This window comes from Amblyomma maculatum, chromosome 11, assembly GCF_055883805.1.
Source record: "Amblyomma maculatum isolate TAMU_Amacu chromosome 11, ASM5588380v1, whole genome shotgun sequence".
NCBI classification, from domain to species: Eukaryota; Metazoa; Arthropoda; class Arachnida; order Ixodida; family Ixodidae; genus Amblyomma; species Amblyomma maculatum.
In genome coordinates, this window is record NC_139354.1 from 162,811,139 (window position 1) to 162,830,003 (window position 18,865).

General features: G+C 50.0%; 1 protein-coding gene across 1 annotated transcript in view; it reads left to right on the top strand.

Annotated features, from left to right (window-relative positions):
• The window catches only part of RyR (Ryanodine receptor), a 1,181,579-nt gene that overhangs the window by 452,346 nt on the left and 710,368 nt on the right, over nucleotides 1-18,865 (top strand). Inside the window, exons 44-47 of the mRNA XM_084584752.1 lie at nucleotides 46-210; nucleotides 607-800; nucleotides 865-1,062; nucleotides 1,202-1,339. Coding sequence (XP_084440878.1) covers nucleotides 46-210; nucleotides 607-800; nucleotides 865-1,062; nucleotides 1,202-1,339 — 695 coding nt within the window. The remainder of the gene's footprint in view (nucleotides 1-45; nucleotides 211-606; nucleotides 801-864; nucleotides 1,063-1,201; nucleotides 1,340-18,865) is intronic.

Consider the following 18,865-nt stretch of genomic DNA (forward strand, 5'->3'; position numbering starts at 1 on the left):
AGAAGTACAGGCGATCAATTCATTTGATCTTTGTCTTGCTATTAGATGGAGCCGGGCACCAAGCTGTTCCCGGCAGCGTTCTTCGAAGCCACCAGTAAGGAGGTTATTCAGTTCGAGCTGGGTCGCACGCCCACCACGCTGCCCCTCTCTGCTGCGCTGCTGCACACCACCAGCAAGCATCTAACGCCGCAGCTGCCGCCCAGGCTAAAGGCGAGTCCACTTTAGCTCTCCTGGCTTCCTGTATTTATAGACACGCATTTGTTGACAACTAGATATCTGCTTTTTTGGTTGGCTGCACTATACTCCAGGGTCAGACTTGCCTCCTCGGTTGCTATGCAGCTTTTGTAAGCCGTTGCTGTGTGCACCACAGCTGTTCCACATGCAAGGAAAGATTTTGCAGTGCTTTCGCACTGTCTCCAGTGTCAAGTTACCGATTTTTCAGGCTGCCTTCGAAACAGCGTTCACATGAAACGCAAGAGACGCTTTGCGTTGATATATACCCGTGCTTTGCATGGACAATCTAGCGTGAAATAATAAAACACACTGCAAAATGAGCACGAGCATGCCTCGCAGCTTAACAAGTGAAAGACAGCGGCGTGAGTGCAGGTCCAGTGCCTGCAGCCGTACGTGTGGGCCCGGGTGCCCAACGTGAATCTTCGCCCGCATGCCCTACGGCTTTCCGAGGTGCGTGGCTGGAGCATGCTCTGCGAGGACCCGCTCTCCATGCTGGCGCTGCACATTCCCGAGGAGGACCGCTGCATCGACGTCCTCGAGCTCATCGAGAACGAGCGCCTGCTCAAGTGAGCAGCCCACGCTCTCCTTTCGAGAGAACTCGCAGCCTGACGATTTCTTTCTCTTCCTCAGCTTCCATGCGCACACGCTGTCCCTGTACGGGGCGCTGTGCTTCCAGGGCAACCACCGAGCGGCGCACATGATCTGCTCGCACGTGGATGAGAAGCAGCTCATGTACGCCATCCAGAGCGAGTACCTGTCCGGCCCGCTGCGCACCGGCTTCACCGACCTCCTCATCTCTCTGCACCTAGAATTCCACGCGTACGCCAGGTAAAAACCATCCTTTGCAGGCTGCGGCATTAAGGCTGAACCATCTCGCACTTGTGAACTTTTGCTGGCTCTTGGTATGCGGCTTGAGTGCAATGAGGCCCAGTGCCAGAGTATAGAGCCATGATCTTGTTGACCGCAGGAGCCTGACGCAGAACGAGTTCATTGTTCCCTTGGGTCCGGACATTCGAGCGCTGTACGAAGACCCGTGCACGGCGCACTCCTTCTCTACGCTGGAGTGCGTCTCAATACGACCGGAGATGTCCTTCTCCGAGACCAGGTGAATCGAGTTTAGGCTGTGACCAACCAGGGCAACGTATACCTACAGCACGTTTGACATGCTGTTCGTTTAAAGGCCCACTGTACAGGGAATGGCTTTTTAAGCAAAGGAGCCCAGTTCTTTGATCAGGTACCGGAGATAGTCTGTGTAAAATGCTACAGCGATACGCGCGCCGAAAGCAGCAAAAATAGAAATCAAAGCTCTCTCTTCCTCCCCGTCTGGAAACCAGCTTCCCTGTTCTCTACGATCCGCAAGGCTGACGTCGGAGTAGGAAACGACATCCATTGGTTCGTCTCCTTGACTGACGGGTGAAGGATAGGCTTACACCACTAATTGTGTCCACCGCTCGCTGCGTGCTGTTCCCTCGCCACGGTCGGACTGAATGCAGCGGAGAGCGTTTTTTTTTTTTTTTTTTTTTTTTTTTTTCTGCGCTCATCTCGCGCCAACGCGGAGAAGGAAGGGGAATTCAGCTTGTGGAGGCTAGGCTACCGGGCAGGAGAGTGAAAAACCTTTTCGAGTTAACGGGGGGAGAGAAACACGACAGAATCGGGTGATTGCGGTGCCTGTAAATGCGTTATTAATTACTCTTTTCAAAAACATTTATAGGTCTTGCGTTCTGGGGGCGAAGTCTCACAGTCACCGGGGAAGAAAATATTTTTGACCGGAGGGTGGACAGTGGGCCTTTAAGGAGACTGCGCGTGCACTGTGAACGCGTGCCCGTCACTCCGCTAAGGACCGGTTGGGACGCTTGAGCCCGCCCGGTCATCGCGGATTCACCTGCAAACTGGCCATGTACGCTTTTTTCGCCTCCTTTTGCTACATATTTTAGAGAGGCATTCAGAAAGGGCTATTTCACTCCTCTGTAAGAAATTACACCTCTTCAATGGTGCTGTTTTTATGAGGTTACGGTCAGGTATCGGGACTCCAGAAAGTTAATTTTCTCTGCCACATATCTATGTTTTATCAAGCCTAGATGAGTCCTTATGAACGCTACAGAGGTCGTGCTGTAACTGAAAATTCCCTCTCAAACTCCTCGTTTTGATCATTTAGTTTCCTCGTTATTTCTTGATATTCCTTGGTATTGATGAGGAAAAAGGAAATAAAATTTTCCGATTAACATTAGATGCGCATTTTTATTTATTAATACCTCAAGGGCCCCAATTACATGAGGGGTGGGCAATAAATGGTGCCACATGGCTATAATGAGACAGCTTCCTCAATGGCAGCCTTGAAGCGTACACGATCACCGGCGAATGGTTGAGAAGGCCATTCCAGTCGTAAGCGGTGCGCACGAAACGTAGTAGTGTGGGCATGTGGGGGAAAGACGCTATCAGTGTGGCCTGTGCGAGGTGTTCGATGCACTTGGATGGATGAGTTGACTGCCCCGAGGTGCTGCATAAAAAACTTACGATAAAGGTAGAGGCGTGAAGTTCGGCGACGAGAAGTGAGAGTAGGAATTTGCAACTGAGATGTCATGGCGGTGATGATGGAAGTGTATGAGTAGCTCGAAACAATGAAACGGGTGGAACGGTTTTGAATAGATTCAAGTGCTTTAGTAAGCGTAGAACGGTGTGAAATTCAACAGGGTTGACGACTGGGCAAGTTGGTAATGGTTCATATTTAACCTGCCAAAGGACGAGACACAGGGAAGAAGAGGACAGGACAAGGCTGGACTAGCAAATGAATGTCCTCTTCTTCCATGTGTCTCGTCCTTTGGCTGGTTAAATATGAAGAACAATGTGAATCAGTGCTATCGCACTGGCACATACAAGTTGAGGTCGCACAAGTGTTTTGTAAGCTAGTAGTTTTACACAAGAAGGTTCCATTGGCAAGTTACGGCGGAGTATCCAAAAGTTCGATTAGAGGAATTAATTACGTGGTTTACGTGGCAAGAACATGTAAATAATTGGTGAGGTGAACACTGAGGTATTTCAATGAATTTGGTGAAGCTAATTTTGTGAGTAGGAGGAGTGTAGTTTCGGCAACAGTGGAAAGAAATCAGGAAAGTTATAGAAGTATTCAGTGACATCAACCACAAAGCGCACCAATGTTGTATGCAAATTAGATCATTCTGGAGGACAGAAGATTCGGACGAGTTTGTTGCAGGGCGGTAAAGTACACAGTCGTCAGCAAAATGGCGGATGGTAGAAGATACTGATGAAGGCAGATCGTTATGTAAATTAGAAAGAGTAAGGGGCCAAGGACAGTGCCTAGGGGCACGCCTGAAAGAACACGTATAAAGGAAGAGGACTGGGCATTGGCAAAGACAAACAGCATGCCGCCAGTTAAAAACTAGTGGATTAAGGTTTATTCGGTGTAGTTTAAGCAGAAGGCGGAAGTGAGGTACTTTGTCAAATGCTTTCTTTAAATCTAGAAATATGGACTCAGTAGGGATGTTGCGATTAAGATTAGAATGAATGTCATAAAGGAAGCGAACGAGCTGTGGTCCTTTACGGAAGCCGTGCTGGTTTGGGTGAAAGAAGTCAACAGATGACAGAAAGGAAGCGACATGGAAGTAAATGACGTGTTCCATGATTGTAGTGCGCACACTAGTTAATGACATTGGTCGGTAATTACCTGGGGATGGTCGGTCAACTTTCTTGAACCTGGAATGACCTTCCCAATACGCCAGTCAAGAGGAATGGAGCCGGAATCAAAGGACTGCTAAAAAGTAGAGATAATTAAGCTAAGGCTACAAGCATGTTGCTAAGAACAAAGCTAGCGGAATTGATGGCATTCCAGCTGAGTTGCTTCAAAACCTCAACCATGACGCTGTTAACATTCTGCATACATTATGTCAGAAGATTTGGACAACCCTGCAGTGGCCACAGGATTGGAGGAGGTCAGTTTATATCCCCATTCCAAAGAAAGGCAGTGCCAAAGATTGTTCCAACTACCGCACGATCGCGCTTATTTCGCATGCTAGCAAGGTGATGCTGAAAATCCTCCAAGGTAGGCTGCAGCAGTATGTGGATCGGGAGCTCCCGGACGTGCAAGCTGGGTTTCACAAGGGCAGAGGAACTAGAGACCAAATTGCTAACCTTCGCTGGATCATGGAAAAAGCAAGAGAGTTCCAGAAACCCATCTACTTCTGCTTTATTGATTATGCAAAAGCGTTTGACTGCGTAGATCACAGCAGATTGTGGCAAGCTCTCCAAGAGATGGGAGTTCCAATTCACCTCATCTGTCTCCTCAGGAACCTGTATGAAGGGCAAGAGGCCACAGTCAGAACTGGGCATGGTCTTACTGATTGGTTTCCGATCGAGAAAGGAGTGAGGCAAGGCTGCATACTGTCGCCCTGCCTATTTAACCTATATGCAGAGTGCATCATGAGGAAGGCCGGTCTGGAGAGTCTTCAGCTGAAGTGAAGATTGCTGGAAAACGTATCAACAACCTTAGATATGCGGATGATACCACTTTAATGGCAGAAAGTGAAGTGGAACTCAAGAGACTTCTGATCCGCGTACAAGAAGAGAGTGAGAAGTTTGGGCTTAAACTGAACATTAAAAAGACATAGATCATGGCGTCTTGCCCTATCAAGTCCTGGAGCATCAATGGACAAGAAGTGGAAGCTGTGACAGATTTTCTGTTCTTGGGCTCCAAGATTACCTCAGAAGGAGACTGCAGCCATGAAATTAGGAGACGCCTGCTTCTGGGAAAGAGAGCAATGGTTAGCCTTGACCGCCTAGTAAAGAGCAGAGACATTAGTTTGCCAACCAAGATCCGTATAACTCGTGCTATGGTCTTTCCAATTGTGATGTATGGATGCGAGAGTTGGACTGTGAAAAAGGCTGACCGCCGAAGAATTGACGCGTTTGAATTGGGGTGCTGGCGAAGACTCTTGAGAGTTCCTTGGACTGCCAGAAGATCAAATCAGTCGATATTGTCGACCATAAACCCTGACTGCTCATTGGAGGGTCAAATTTTAAAGTTAAAGCTCAGCTACTTTGGTCATCTGATGAGAAGAGAGGAGTCGCTGGAGAAATATTTGATGTTGGGAAAGGTTGAGGGTCGCCGGAGAAGGGGTAGGCGGCGAACGCGTTGGTTAGATGGCATCCTCGAGGCACTGCAGATGAAGTTATGTGATGTTAGGAAGATAGTGAGAGACCGGAAAGCGTGGCGTGACATGGTCCATAGGGTCACGAAGAGTCGGACACGGCTGAACGACTAAACTGAACTGAACAAGCATGTTGCGTTTTGTAAAACTTAAGAGTTGATTTTGTTGGGGCCGGAGGAGGACTAACACTTTAGTTAGTCGATTATTTTAACAATGCCGTTTGGGTTGAAAATGATTCTTTCCATTGAGAAGATGCTCATGTATCTTCCGCTCAGAGCAGGGTCGTACCGTTAGGACAGATTTGAGTTAGCAAAAGGCCCGGGTTGAATCTAGGCCCCAGGAATCGCTTTTTGACACAGACAAGGCGCCCGTGCACTGTACAATGTCAGTGCACATCAAAGACGCCAGGCGGTGCAACTTTCCAAAGCCTTCTCCCACGGCGTCCCACATAGCCTGAGTCGCTTACCTTTACCTTTTTATTTCTGGATAAACGCAAAAACATTCAATAAAAGGGACATCAAACAAAAAAAAACGCCACTGCACTAGAGACAAGCTGTCGACGCGCACGAATTTCACTGCCAAGGATAAAACCAAACGAGGGTCAGGGCTTCACCGCGGCAAACACAACACACTGCAGCGCGAACAGGGTGAGCGACAGGGCCAATGCACTAGCTGCGGCACAGTAGATATTGCTTCTCGCGGGGCAGCCACTCACGCGAATACGCCTAGGCCGTTTCTGCAAACCCTCCTTCCATCTTCGTGTCGCCGGTCTCCTTTCCGTCGGGACACTCCGTTGTCCCGTGACGCTCGCAGGCAGCCCCGCGCTGGTCTCCCCGGCGGGGCGAAAGACCTCGCGCCTTTCGCCCCCCCCCCCCCCCCTCTCTCTCTCTCTCTCAAGACGGGACACCTCCCGAGGCGTCAAACAACGAAAGAAAGAAGGGGACGGGGAGGGGTACAAAACAATGCTGATGCTGACTAGGTGCCTGCTTGAAAGCATCCGCTGGGTTGGAGAAATTCATCGGATGATGTTCCAGGTGGCTCACATCTGGTAGACCGAGTGCCTCTACGTACTTTCCGCCCGCTCGTAGTACTTTCTGAGGTCGGCGACGTTCACCTGTCCGGTCTCCCGACCACCCTGCACATGACGAAGTATGTAAGCGAGCCGCGAAAGACGCTTTATTTCCCCGAAAGGGCCAGTCCACGAGGAGAGAGAGGCGGCAGACCCCTTTGCGGCATCACTTAGTGAGTGCGAGCGGCGGAGTACCTTATCCTCAACCTCGAACTGCAAAGGACGCCTTCCCTTGTTGTACTGGCCGCAGTGCTCCATGCGGGCAAGATGCAAGTTCTCCCTGGCCTCTTTTAGTTTTCCAGCGAGAAGACTGGAGAGGTCCTGGGTAAATCTGGAATAACTGGGAGTCTCTAGTTCAGAGTCATGGGTAAGGGCATGTTCAATAGGTAATCGAAGCTCACGACCAAGAAGTATAGCTGCCGGTGTAAAACCAGTCGACCGGTTTACTGTGGTCCTTGTAGTGAAAGCCATCTCCTGCGCACGGGAATACCAGTCTTTGTGACGGTCTGTGAAAGCCACAAGCATGGTTTTCAGGTTTCGGTTGACCCGTTTCGTTATGTGTTAGCCTGAGGGTGGTAGGGAGTAGTCTTTTTATGCTTGTTGTTACCGTGCATTGTCCGCGCTTGCTCGCACTATTGTGCGCCTGTGGGCATGGTATCGATATGTGCTGTTTGTGCAAGGGCTCTAAGTGATCGTGTTCACATGAAATTTTTGTGTGAGCATGCTTTGTTTTGTCGTGACCCTACAACTGCCAAGTTGGCCCTGTCAAGGGAACGTCAAGAAAAATACAAAGAAACATCGCCCTGTGAGAAATAGCCGGAACTGTTCACCCTTCCTGTCGAGAGGCGCTATTGTCAAGTGAGGAATGCCTATTGTCCAAAGGAGACGATCGGAGTGACACGTCCGCTGACGTACAGGAGAAGAAAGGAGCATGAGGATAACGGCCATTAGAGGATTTCCCGTGAATGCAAGAAAGAGTTGCAATTGCCGGAAAGGGACAATGCTGGGAGCAGTATTTGTGGCGCGCACGTACACTTGGGTTTCTGAGAAGGAAATCCACTTGCCGGAACCAACATAGCGGATCTTTGCACAAGAATCGAAATTGACCTCCTCGCCGTTCCCAAGCTCTACCCGACAACAAGTGACCACGCTCGACGAAACAATACTGGACCAGTCAGTGCATCAGACCATCAGTGCAGTGATGTGTTCGATTGGTTGCCGATATCTGAGGGGTGTGCCCTGGAACTGATTGGTCAGCATCTTCAGAGAGGAGCTGGACATAGGGGATTTAAGGACATTGCAGAGCCCGAAATGACGCTCTGAGCCCTGGGTGAATGGCTCATCCAGACGCTTCTCGCTATGAACTCTTAACGCTTGCCATTTTGCTTATATACCTTTTTTTCATGTAAATAAGTTTTCTCAAGTGCCATTTAACCTGCTTGTATATATCTTACCAACTTCGAAGATTCAATCCTTCATCAACCCGGAGTCTCTGCACGCTACCAAGTGAAGGCAGGGTCGACTTAGTCCCAGCGTCACGACATGCTGTACCCCGAGAACTTTGCAGGTGCCAGCGAATACTCTGCCCGTGAAATACGTGGCATCATCAGTGATAAGCTGCGTCGGAAAGCCGAACCGAGTGAATCCCTCTAGGAGCTTATCCCAGATTACCTTAGAGTCCAGTTTACGCAGCAGGTATAATTCAACCCATTTAGAAAAATGGTCAGAGACCACTAGCAAGTAGTGGTTTCCTTTTACTGATCTAGGATAAGGGCCCATTATGTCACAGGCAACAATATCTCACGGGTAACGGCTCTCCGCAGGTTGCAAGAAGCCTGGTGGCTTCCCTCCCCTCGGCTTCGCTGTTTGGCATGTAGGACAAGTACTATTGTATGAAAGGACATCCTTTTTCATGCGGGGCCATGTCACGATACGACACAACTTGTCATACGTTTTCTTACCATCGCTATGACCGGCGAGGTGTGTGTCGTGGTAGTACTCTAGGAAGGCCTTGCGAAGGCTTCTAGGGACTACGACCCGAAAGGGGGACTCACCACTATCCGCATCGGCAGCAGGTACATACCGCAAGAGTAGGCCATCAGTTGCCTGCTGGTACTGTGCTGGGCCTGCTCAGACACTGACGTATCTGGATGCACTGGTCATCGGTGCGCTGGGCGTCCAGGAGCTGTTGCCTAGAGATTAATGTTCCCCAGGTATCTGCAGGCGCTGCTACAGCCAGGACTGCAGGTGGTGGCTCCCCTTCTCCGTGAAGTGGAGCTCTGGACAGGGCATCTGCTAATTTATTGAAAGTTCCCTTGCGGTATTCCACCCTGTAATAGTATTTTTGTAGAGCAAGAGCTCAGCGAGCCAGTCGGCCGGCTGGGTTTTGCAACTTTGAGAGCCATGACAATGCCTGGTGATCTGTCTGAAGGGTGAACTCAGCCCCATCCAAATACATGTCAAATTTCTTTAGTGCGAACGCTATGACTAGACACTCCTTCTCTGTCACGCTATAGTAGCGCTCTGGTCCCGTAAGGGTACGACTCGCAAAAGCCAAAGGGCAAAGCTTCCCTTGATGCTCCTGGAGCAGTACCCACACCTATGCCGTACTGGCATCCGTTTGCACCGTGAATGGCAGGTTTAGGTCGGGAAGCCGTAGGCGTGCCGTATCCGCGATGGCTGCGGACAATGCTCGAAATGATCCATCCTCAGTGATGGATCCATCATGATCCATCAACTAGCCGGCACCTCAACGCTTGTCATCCTCAGTGTCCGTCCAAGACCAACGGGCCCTTTTCCGAAGTAGCTGATGGAGGGGTCGTGCTAGGTCGGCGCGGTTCGTGATGACGTGTTGGTAGAATCCTACCATGCCCAAAACGTTGGAGGCTCTTGACGTCTGCCGGCGGTGGGAACTTCAGTATGGCCTGGAGTTTTTCTTCGTCTGGGTGGACTGTGCCTTGCTCCACTATGAAACCAAGGAGGTTTATTCTGTTTGCCGCCAACTGGACCTTGCTGGGATTCATGGTGATACCTGCATCTTGCATTCGCTTAAGAGCATTGGCTAGATGAATGAGATGTTCTTCTAGTCTCTCCGAGAACACTACTACATCATCCATGTAGGCCATGGCGTAGTTAAGCTTAGCGTCTCCGAGCACAATATTTATTACTCGCTGAAAAGTAGCAGGGGAATTACACAAACCGAAGGGTTGCCGCACAAATTCGAACAATCCTCCATGGCATGTAAAGGCAGTTTTCTCAATGTCACGATGGTCAATTGGGATCTGCAGAAAGCTTCTGCTGAAGTCAAGAGTAGTGAAAAACTTTGCTGATCCAAGTGAATACATGACCGAGTCAACTGATGGAAAGGGGTAGGAGTCTCGAACTGTTGCGATGTTTAGCCGCCGATAGTCGACGCAAAACCGTGCTGTGCCATACTTTTTTAGGCGCGTGAACAACAGGGAATGCCCAAGGGCTTTTTGATGGTCTCACCGCACCAGTGGCCAGCATTTCGTTGAGGACACCATCCAATAGTGCTTGCTTGTGGACGCTCAAGGGCCATGATTTTAACCGGATCGGACGAGCACCGCCGGTGTCGATCCTGTGGGTGAGAACGTTGGCCTTCCCAGGAGCTTCCGTGAACATTGTAAAGAAGGGCCTCAGTGTCCTCTGATTCTGCATCTTTCGGCTGATAACCCCCTGAAAGACTTCAAAACAGTGAGAATACCACTTCCAGTGGCGGTGCCTGAATGGCTGTTTGTGGCCAGCAACTGTGGCTGCAAAGCACCTGGTTGTGCTGTGAACCCAAATGCCGCAGTATTCATGCCATACTGGTAAGTTTGCTTTCGAAGGTTTATCACGATTCCTGCCTTGGCTGTGAAGTTACGGTCAGTATCACTGGACAGGAAATGCCGGGGAGGTGTAGGAAGCGCTGTCTAACCATTCGCCCATTGATAGTGACTGTTAAACGGGCTGCCGAGGTTGCGGGCGCTACGTGAGCAGACGCCATACGCAGGTTGGTGCTTACACTCCGTAACCGCAGGTGGTTTGCATCACAGGCGTTTATGACTTGATCGCCGAAAACAAACTGTAGAGCCTGTGTCTAAAAGCGCGGGCACTTCTATTCTGGCCACATTCACCGCAACCAGCGGCATATTGTCAAGATGGGTCTCATTACAACGAGAGGTTGACGGAACAGCGCTCACCGTTTGTTCCTGAAACTTTTTTGGTAATGCCGGCGGCTCCCACGTTGATCTGGGCCGAGTGAGCGATTCTCGCCTCTGCTTCACCGGCGGTCGTTCGCGGTTGTATTTTGTGGCAGCAGGATGGTGCGACGACCAAACTACCCTGTTTCGTGGTGTGGTTCTGGCCCGCGTTGCACCCCGAACTCGGTCAAAGGGAGGGGGTGGACGATGACTTGCACCCACAACTCTGTCAAAGGGATGAGGCGGACGAGGACTTGAACCCACAACTCCGTCAAAGGGAGGGGGTGGACGATGACTTGCACCCACAACTCCGTCAAAGGGATGGGGCGGACGAGGACTTGCACCCCGAACTCCGTCAAAGGGAGGGGGTAGACGAGGACTTGCACCCACAACTCCGTCAAAGGGATGGGGCGGACGACGACTTGCACCCACAACTCCGTCAAAGGGAGGGGGCGGACGACGACTTGCACCCACAACTCCGTCAAAGGGAGGGGACGGACGACGACTTGCACCCACAACTCCGTCAAAGGGAGGGGGCGGACGACGACTTGCACCCACAACTCCGTCAAAGGGAGGGGGCGGACGACGACTTGCACCCACAACTCCGTCAAAGGGAGGGGACGGACGACGACTTGCACCCACAACTCCGTCAAAGGGAGGGGGCGGATGACGACTTGCACCCACAACTCCGTCAAAGGGAGGGGGCGGACGACGACTTGCACCCACAACTCCGTCAAAGGAAGGGGGCGGACGACGACTTGCACCCACAACTCCGTCAAAGGGAGGGGGTAGACGACGACTTGCACCCACAACTCCGACAGCAGGAGGGGGCGTGGCCTGGCTTGCGATGCCGTGCATTCGGCTCGCCACCGGAGGAGCTGCACCAGGGACTGCGACCTTGTGGAAGTCGCCTGCCCCCGTACGGCAGCTGGGGGTCGCTACAGATGATCCGAGCCACGCACAAGACGGCTCGAGGCAGGTCTCTGCTGGCGTAGGTGGCTTGTAGTCGAGCTCCGCCAGGCAAGATGCCTCGATGCGGGACGCTTCCCTGGCCATGTCGTCGAAGTCCATGAACTGGCAGCGCCGGAGGTATGATTGGTACCTTGGAGCTCCAGGATCTGCCCGCTCATGCAGCTCTTGAAAACTGGGCAAAAACTCGAGCAAACCCTCGTTTTCGCCTTGCGTCCTGGCACAAAGCTCATCCTTGATGCGGATGATGCAGTCAGGCGGCAAAAACTCTTCTCGAAAACGCTGAACAAAGTAACGTTTTGTTGTAAATGGCCACTGTTTACGCCTCCAGGTTGCTGCGGAATCACACGTGTGACCAGAGCACTGTCCGAAATTGCCATTGCTATCTCATAGTCATCGAGTTCATGAAGAAAATCAACAGATTTCTTGTCGGCGTATCCTTCAAACCTCGGCACGGGCAAATTCAGCTGCAGATGGTTATCGCGATACAAGGGAGTGGGCGTTAGCGAAACTGGCTCGCTGCCCGTCATTTCTTTGAAATGTGCCTTTGATGCAAGTTGCTGAGACAGTAGGCCAATCATTCCGCTATCGAAATCCGACGGTTCGTTCTTCCGGTCTCCTAACTGCTCATGCACAGAACCCGCCTGGGTAGGAGATAGAAATTCAGGGCCGGCTTGCACGATAAAGTCCGAGCTAAGTCCAGACTTAAATGGTGTCTTTAGAAAGACCAAGCCTATTTAAGACGGCTCGTGTTCCGAACGTCGAACGCTTCAAGTTCATGTTCACCAGAGTGGCTTCCCAGAACGGCCTCAGCAACCACATGGGGCATTTTTCCTCGTAACACAATCTTAAGCCGCAAAAAGCAATGGCACGGATTTTACACAACGCAAAATTGACGGAATGTGTACATCTTACAGCAGGGACAGTGCCAGCGCATCCCTGTATTTCCCTAATTTCTCTACTTAGACAACTGGCGTCCTTGTGTCTTAACCAAGACAGCACTTGAGTCGTAATCATACAAGCGACTTATTCAAGTCAGGACTGAAGCCCAGTCTTGACTCCAGTCTTAAGCGGCCATACTAGTGGCCTATTCTTTAGACTCCAGTTAAGTCTAGACTTAGCTACGACAGTCTTAAGATTGTTTTGTGCAAGCGGGCCCAGCTGTCAACTGGGCGCTTGCGCCAGGTAAGTTGAGATCATCCGCCATAGCTGCGCATGAAACATGGAATGTTCTCACTAAAGTTGCGACACTCGCGGGGCAAACCAAAGCTCGAGCAAAAATCACGTTTGGTGCCAGATGAAGGCCTCGCCTTCAGAGAGGGGTTCGTGAGCCATGGTCTTGCCCGACGAGTGACAATTCCAGTCTCTTAAAAAACACCGGTTTTTTTTCGGATAAACGCAAAAACATTCAATAAAAGGGGCATCGAACAAAAGAAACGCCACTGCGCTAGAGACATGCTGTCGACGCGCACGACAATACACTGACAAGGATAAAGCCAATAAAGGGTCAGGGCTTCACCGCGGCGAACACAACACACTGCGGCGCGAACAGGGCGAGCGACATGCAGGGCCAATGCACTAGCTGCGGCACAGCAGATATTGCTCCTCGCGTGGCAGCCACTCACGCGAATACGCCTAGGCCGTTTCTGCAAGCCCTCCTTCCATCTTCGTGTCGCCGGTCTCCTTTCCGTCATCCGTGCACACCCCGTTGTCCCGTGACGCTCGCAGGCAGCCCCACGCTGGCCTCCCCGGCGGGGCGAAAGGCCTCGCGCTTTGCTGCCGACGCGCTTATCTACCATCGTCTCTTCGCTGCTAACATCACGCCACCAAGATTAGCTGCTTGCTCATGGGCACTCGCGCTGCCCACGCAAACACAATACAAATAGGAAAACGCGCGGGTTGTTTAAACCACTTCAAAGGGCCGCGGAGCCCCACAAGTTCTTATCAGCTGCTTGAGCGGCTTTTTCCACAAACATCTCTGAAGGCAGGACGACGGATCCTCGTCAGCTTGTAGAAGGGCCAGGTTGTTGTCCTTGAAGAAGGTCACAGTTTCTTTCACTGATGTCTTCAGGCTGGCCCAAGCTGCTTTTTTTTAACCGGCAAGTGGCACGTAAGGCTTCAGACGAAGACCAGGAGCGGTGTCTACTCGATGGTGTTGACAGCCCTCTACGGACTGCAACTAAGCCTCGAAGTACCGTCAGTGTTGGAGCTGCCAGTCCGAAGAGAAAAGTACGCAAGACTGCGTGGAGCGCCATGCCAACCCATCGGACAGGCGTTGTTTACGAGGTTCCCCTAACCTGCGGAAATGCGTACAGTCGAGCGCGATTTGAAGGTTATCGCGTGAGCGTCGACTCGGAACATGAACAGCGCCATGGTCCAGAATTCTCTGCCGAGGCGAGGGAGGTAACAGGCCAGCTTCCCTCACTCTTTTCGCTGCTCCGTCAGCAGCCGTCACTCCCTGTTGGGCTATCAGTTTCTTTTTTTTTTTTTTGGTTCTGCGAACAGGCAGTGATCGTAGTGCACACGACGTATTCTTTGGTATTATCTGAAAATGGACATTTTATCCCAATAAATGGAAACTTAGAATAGAGAGAAAGGGCGGTGAGTTTGTCACGGGAGTGAATATTGTTGTTTGGAACAGCGAACGAGGGAGAGAAAAGTGCGAAATCATGATTTGTCCTGTTCCAAACCCGGCCGCCAGCTGCCTGGAGTGCAAGGCTGGTCGACGCTCGCGCGATAAGCTTTAAATCGCGCTCGACTGTCAGATGTTTAAATGACCGCTTTCGATGAGGACTAAGACAAGGTCGAGTTTAGCCTTGCACTGCGGCGCTTGTCGGGAGCTACACGCGACCAGCCATGCCTAGCTTTGCTAAAGAAAACAAAAATTTTAAAGAGAAGCAGAAACACGTGAACTTGCCGAGGCGTTTTTCATCGGTAAGCGTGGGGATGATTGTGTAAGTGACCGTTCAATCAACCTTTATGAAGGCAGGTTTCTAAACTGCGCATGGGTCTAGATATGACGCTTGAAGGTGTTTCCTTCCATATCGTTTTAGTCGCGAGTCTGCGCTTGTTGTGTACCTTTCTCGTCCTTGTTTTTGTGTGCTCAGTCACGGCCGCTCGATGGAAGCGCACTGGGTGCGGCCTGCTGTGTCGCGCCGCCGTCAATGGGCAAGCGCGTCCTTGGGGAGTTTACAGTTGCGCCCGCTATTTCTGCTGAGGGCGCCACTGTTCGGGGACACGTCGCTGCCGGGGTCGCCGGCTCTGAGCGCGCAGTTTGCTTCCTTTCTGAACGCGTTCGCCTCGTGTCGGCGTGGTAAACTCAAACTTTTTTGTGTACGCGTGTGCAAGCTCGTTACCGTTGAGACGGGATGCGTTGTTTTTTAAAGCGAAAGACGTTCTAGGCTCGTGGAGCGAAAATCTGTGCGCAGAAGCTGTGGCTGTAATCTGTGCGTCGCATCTGTGGACTGGTATGTCAGTCGCAAAAGCGGACGTGCAAGGACGGAGATTAAGAATGAAAATGATTGATGGTGATAGGTAATCAATAAAAGTTATAAATAGACATTGATAGAGGTAATGACTAATGCTAATGATTAATAATGTTTAATAATTACTAAAATATTTGTAATGACCAGTATATCAAACTATGACATGTAATGACCGCAATTGATTAGAAATGAGTAAAAGTGCTTAGCGATGTGTGGTAATGACTATAATATCTAGGCATGACTCATCATTACTGCTAATGACTACGAAATGACCAATATGTGAAAGGATGACATGTAATGACCACTGCTGATTCTAAATGAGTAACCTGCTTAGTTATGAGTGGTAAGGGCTACAATGACTACGCAAGCAGACTCATCATGACTGGGAAACGACCAATGTACCAAATGACGACTTGAAATGACGAACTGTGGCAAACGATGAGAGGCAAATGATAGGACAGGGTAGGCTTTCGCCGTCCTCCGCTTAAGAGACATCTAAGAGACCCTCTAATTTTATCTGCTGAGCTCGCTTCAGACAAAGGCAGTAGCGAGGAGTGGAAATGCACTCTCTTCCTCTGAAATGAAAGCGGCACTGAGGTTAAAAAGTCCGGATGCTGAAGCATAATGCCCTATCAGCTGCCATTGAATTTGCTACAATGGACAGCAGAGTGGACTTGTTGGTGATTAATTATAGGTTAAGAGTGCAAACAACGTGACGGGAACACAGGAGAAGAGGACGGCACAACCGCGCTAGTTGTCGGCCTCTTTTCCTGTGTTCCCATCACGTTGTTTACTCTATTTAGTTACCAATCGGCTGGCCAGTGAACTAGGATTTTTAACGATGTGATGTGAAGCAGATGAACACAATGAGGCGCAGGTTATGTTGCGAGGACATATCAGAAAACGGTACGAACCGTTTTTTTTATATAAGCATACAATTTCTTCTAAATTTTGCCGCGCTAGTCTGAATGGCCTTGCAAGCAAAGGAGCCTGTCATACAACATTTGTTTATACTCTTGAAACTGTTTAAGTCGATGCGATAAACTGAAAAGCCAAGTTCCACAGAAAATCCGGCGGCCGCTCTGTCGGCGGAAAGTCAGAAAAATACCTCTCTGGTAAGAGGCACGTTCGTTGGTGTAATGGCCAGACACCTTTGGCGCAATGAGAACACATGAAATGTTCAATGTGGAAGGAGCTGCCAAACTAGAGAGAGTCAATAAGATGTAAGGGTGAAATGGAAATTATTGAAAGTGGGACCCTTAGATCCCAAGTCAGGCACACCATACTCCTATAGGGCACGTTCGTACGGCTTCAGTAAAGAGGGGCTTTATATAGCTATGTGTAGGGTGCTATTTCATATAATGCGGTGGCTTAAAGAGAAGGTGCACCGGTTTTAGATTTCGATGAGTTTCGAGCGGTTGAATGATTATCATTTGAAACAGTGACGCAATTAGCGATTAAAATCGCGGCGGCTGTAAGGCTTCACCGCACTGCACAGCGACGCATGATGACGCCATTGACGGTACCGGTACGCTTTCGGCATAGACACGCTTGGTTTGAAGAAATGAAAACAAGACTGCCGAAAACAAAGCCCTAGAAATGTTGATTAGCACCGTCAGAAAATGCACAGCAGGACGTAGGCGAAGGCAATGAACATTAGAAATAGTACCGTCCGTGACGTCACCATTGAGCTTCTCCGCAGAACTGTAGTGCTGTGAGGAGAAGCTCGAGGTTTAATTGTCGATTACGCCATCAGTTTGAATGCTAGCGCAAAAACACCTTTCATGCATTACTTATAGTCTATGTAGATTTGAATTCTTGAATATCATGCAATTCTCAAAAAGTGATGCGGCTGCTCTTTAATGCTGCATTATGCGACAGAGGCAACAATTACGGGATACGGTGAATAAGCAGGTAGCAAAAAGCGGGTAGTCCAACGAGGCTCTGCAAGGAGATTTAAGAACCCCAAGTTTTGTTTATCACTACCAGGTTGTTGCTTAATTTATGCAATATTTGGTAATGATTTTGAGGCGGCATGTCAGTCGTGCGAAAGCCTGTTGCAGGAAATATGAGTCAACTGGACCAGTTACAGGTTGATGAAAACCAAGGACAAGAGAGGCTTGATGTACCCCACAAAGGAAGTAATCAAGCTTTGTCAGCTTACGAGCACCTTCATTAACAGGATGATGAAGTCTGAAGAGGTCCGGCGAAGTAGCAAGCTGTGTAAACTTTTGATTTCATCATTGTTTTCTCACTGTACACAGTACCTGCAGCTAATCTATGAAGACAATGATCGTGCCCATGCTGAGGCGCTACGCAAGATATTATGTTGCGGCACCCACTGATAGCGAGCTGGGCTGGAAATGTCAACTCAACAGTGGAGCGACATTTATGGTTATGACATAAACCTCTCTCATGAAAGGTTTGCAATCTGCGATTGGTAATTTTCTTCCTCTTTTTTGTGTGGCCATTTAATAAGCGTACTAGGCTGCTCGCTGAATCTCGGCTGCAGTTGCGCGCTGAAGCGTGCCAGTGTTGTGATCGCAGCTAAGAGTTTCACAACAGGAACACTCGATGCGCGCTCTTTCATTGAAAATTATAAACCAGCAAAAATTGTACGGGCTTGCGAGCAGCCAATAAAAATGGTAATAAAAACTTTCGGCGCATATAAGTAGCACCTTGAGGCAGACCGGCTCTATGAAGCGCGCTTAGTTCGGTCATGCAAAATGCAGGAAGCCATGACGGATAGCCTCCTGGCGTAAAAAGTTTGTCTCCAACTGAGTCGAAGAACCCAAGTTATCATGTAGGTTTAACCTAATAAACATCTTCATATTTCCAACGTAACATTTGTCAAAATGAGATAGAAAGGTTGGTTACATGTCGCATTTTCACAGAGGTTGCTCACAGTAGAACAATATATTTTTATTGGATAGCGCTGTCAGCTTAGAACAGGTTAACATCAATTTGTGTATAAAAGCTGTATGCAGGATTGAGTAAATGGTATGAAAATGACACACGGAAGTTCGCGACATAGTTAAGTGGTTATGCATTAGGCTACCATGGCAGCTGAACAGCTTCGAATTGTTCGCAGCCGGGTGACATTTTCGTGTGACAAACAACTTGATCCGAATGCAACATCGCGGTAATGCGAGCTCTCCAATCGAGTGGACTTGACCCATTGTCATATTAAGTTTTTCGGGGTACACTCCAGTATACATCGTTGCAGAGCAAGCGCTAAGTGCTGACATGGCCACAATAGACATGAGAGTATATACTAATTCGTGTTGCCAAACTGTGTGAAGCGGAGCTCTTATATCCTTAAAATAAAAGGCTTCTACCACGCCGACGCCTCCCTGAAAGCGCAGCCAAGCGCAGCTCTCCGCGCGCGGCTGTCCCCGAACGGTGGCGCCGCGGCGGTGACGACGGGAAGTAGGCGCCTCCCGCCGGTTTCGGGCGACGTAGCAGGCCGCACCTAGTGCGCCTCCATAGAGCGGCCGTGGCTCAGTATACCTGGGGGGGGGGGGGGATATGTGGACAATAATACTGCTCTTGCACTCGATGCAACGTGCGTGCCATCCCGAGATGTCTTGCTGTCGGCTCATTGTGGAAAGCCTGTTTCCTTTCGGAGTTGTTTAGGCACAGGTATGTGTTGGGTGCGAAACTCGCACGTCGTTGTGGAATGCAAAGACGACAGCTAAACAGAGTAAAAGGAGAAGCTGATCCACTCTCAACACAATGTCCAAG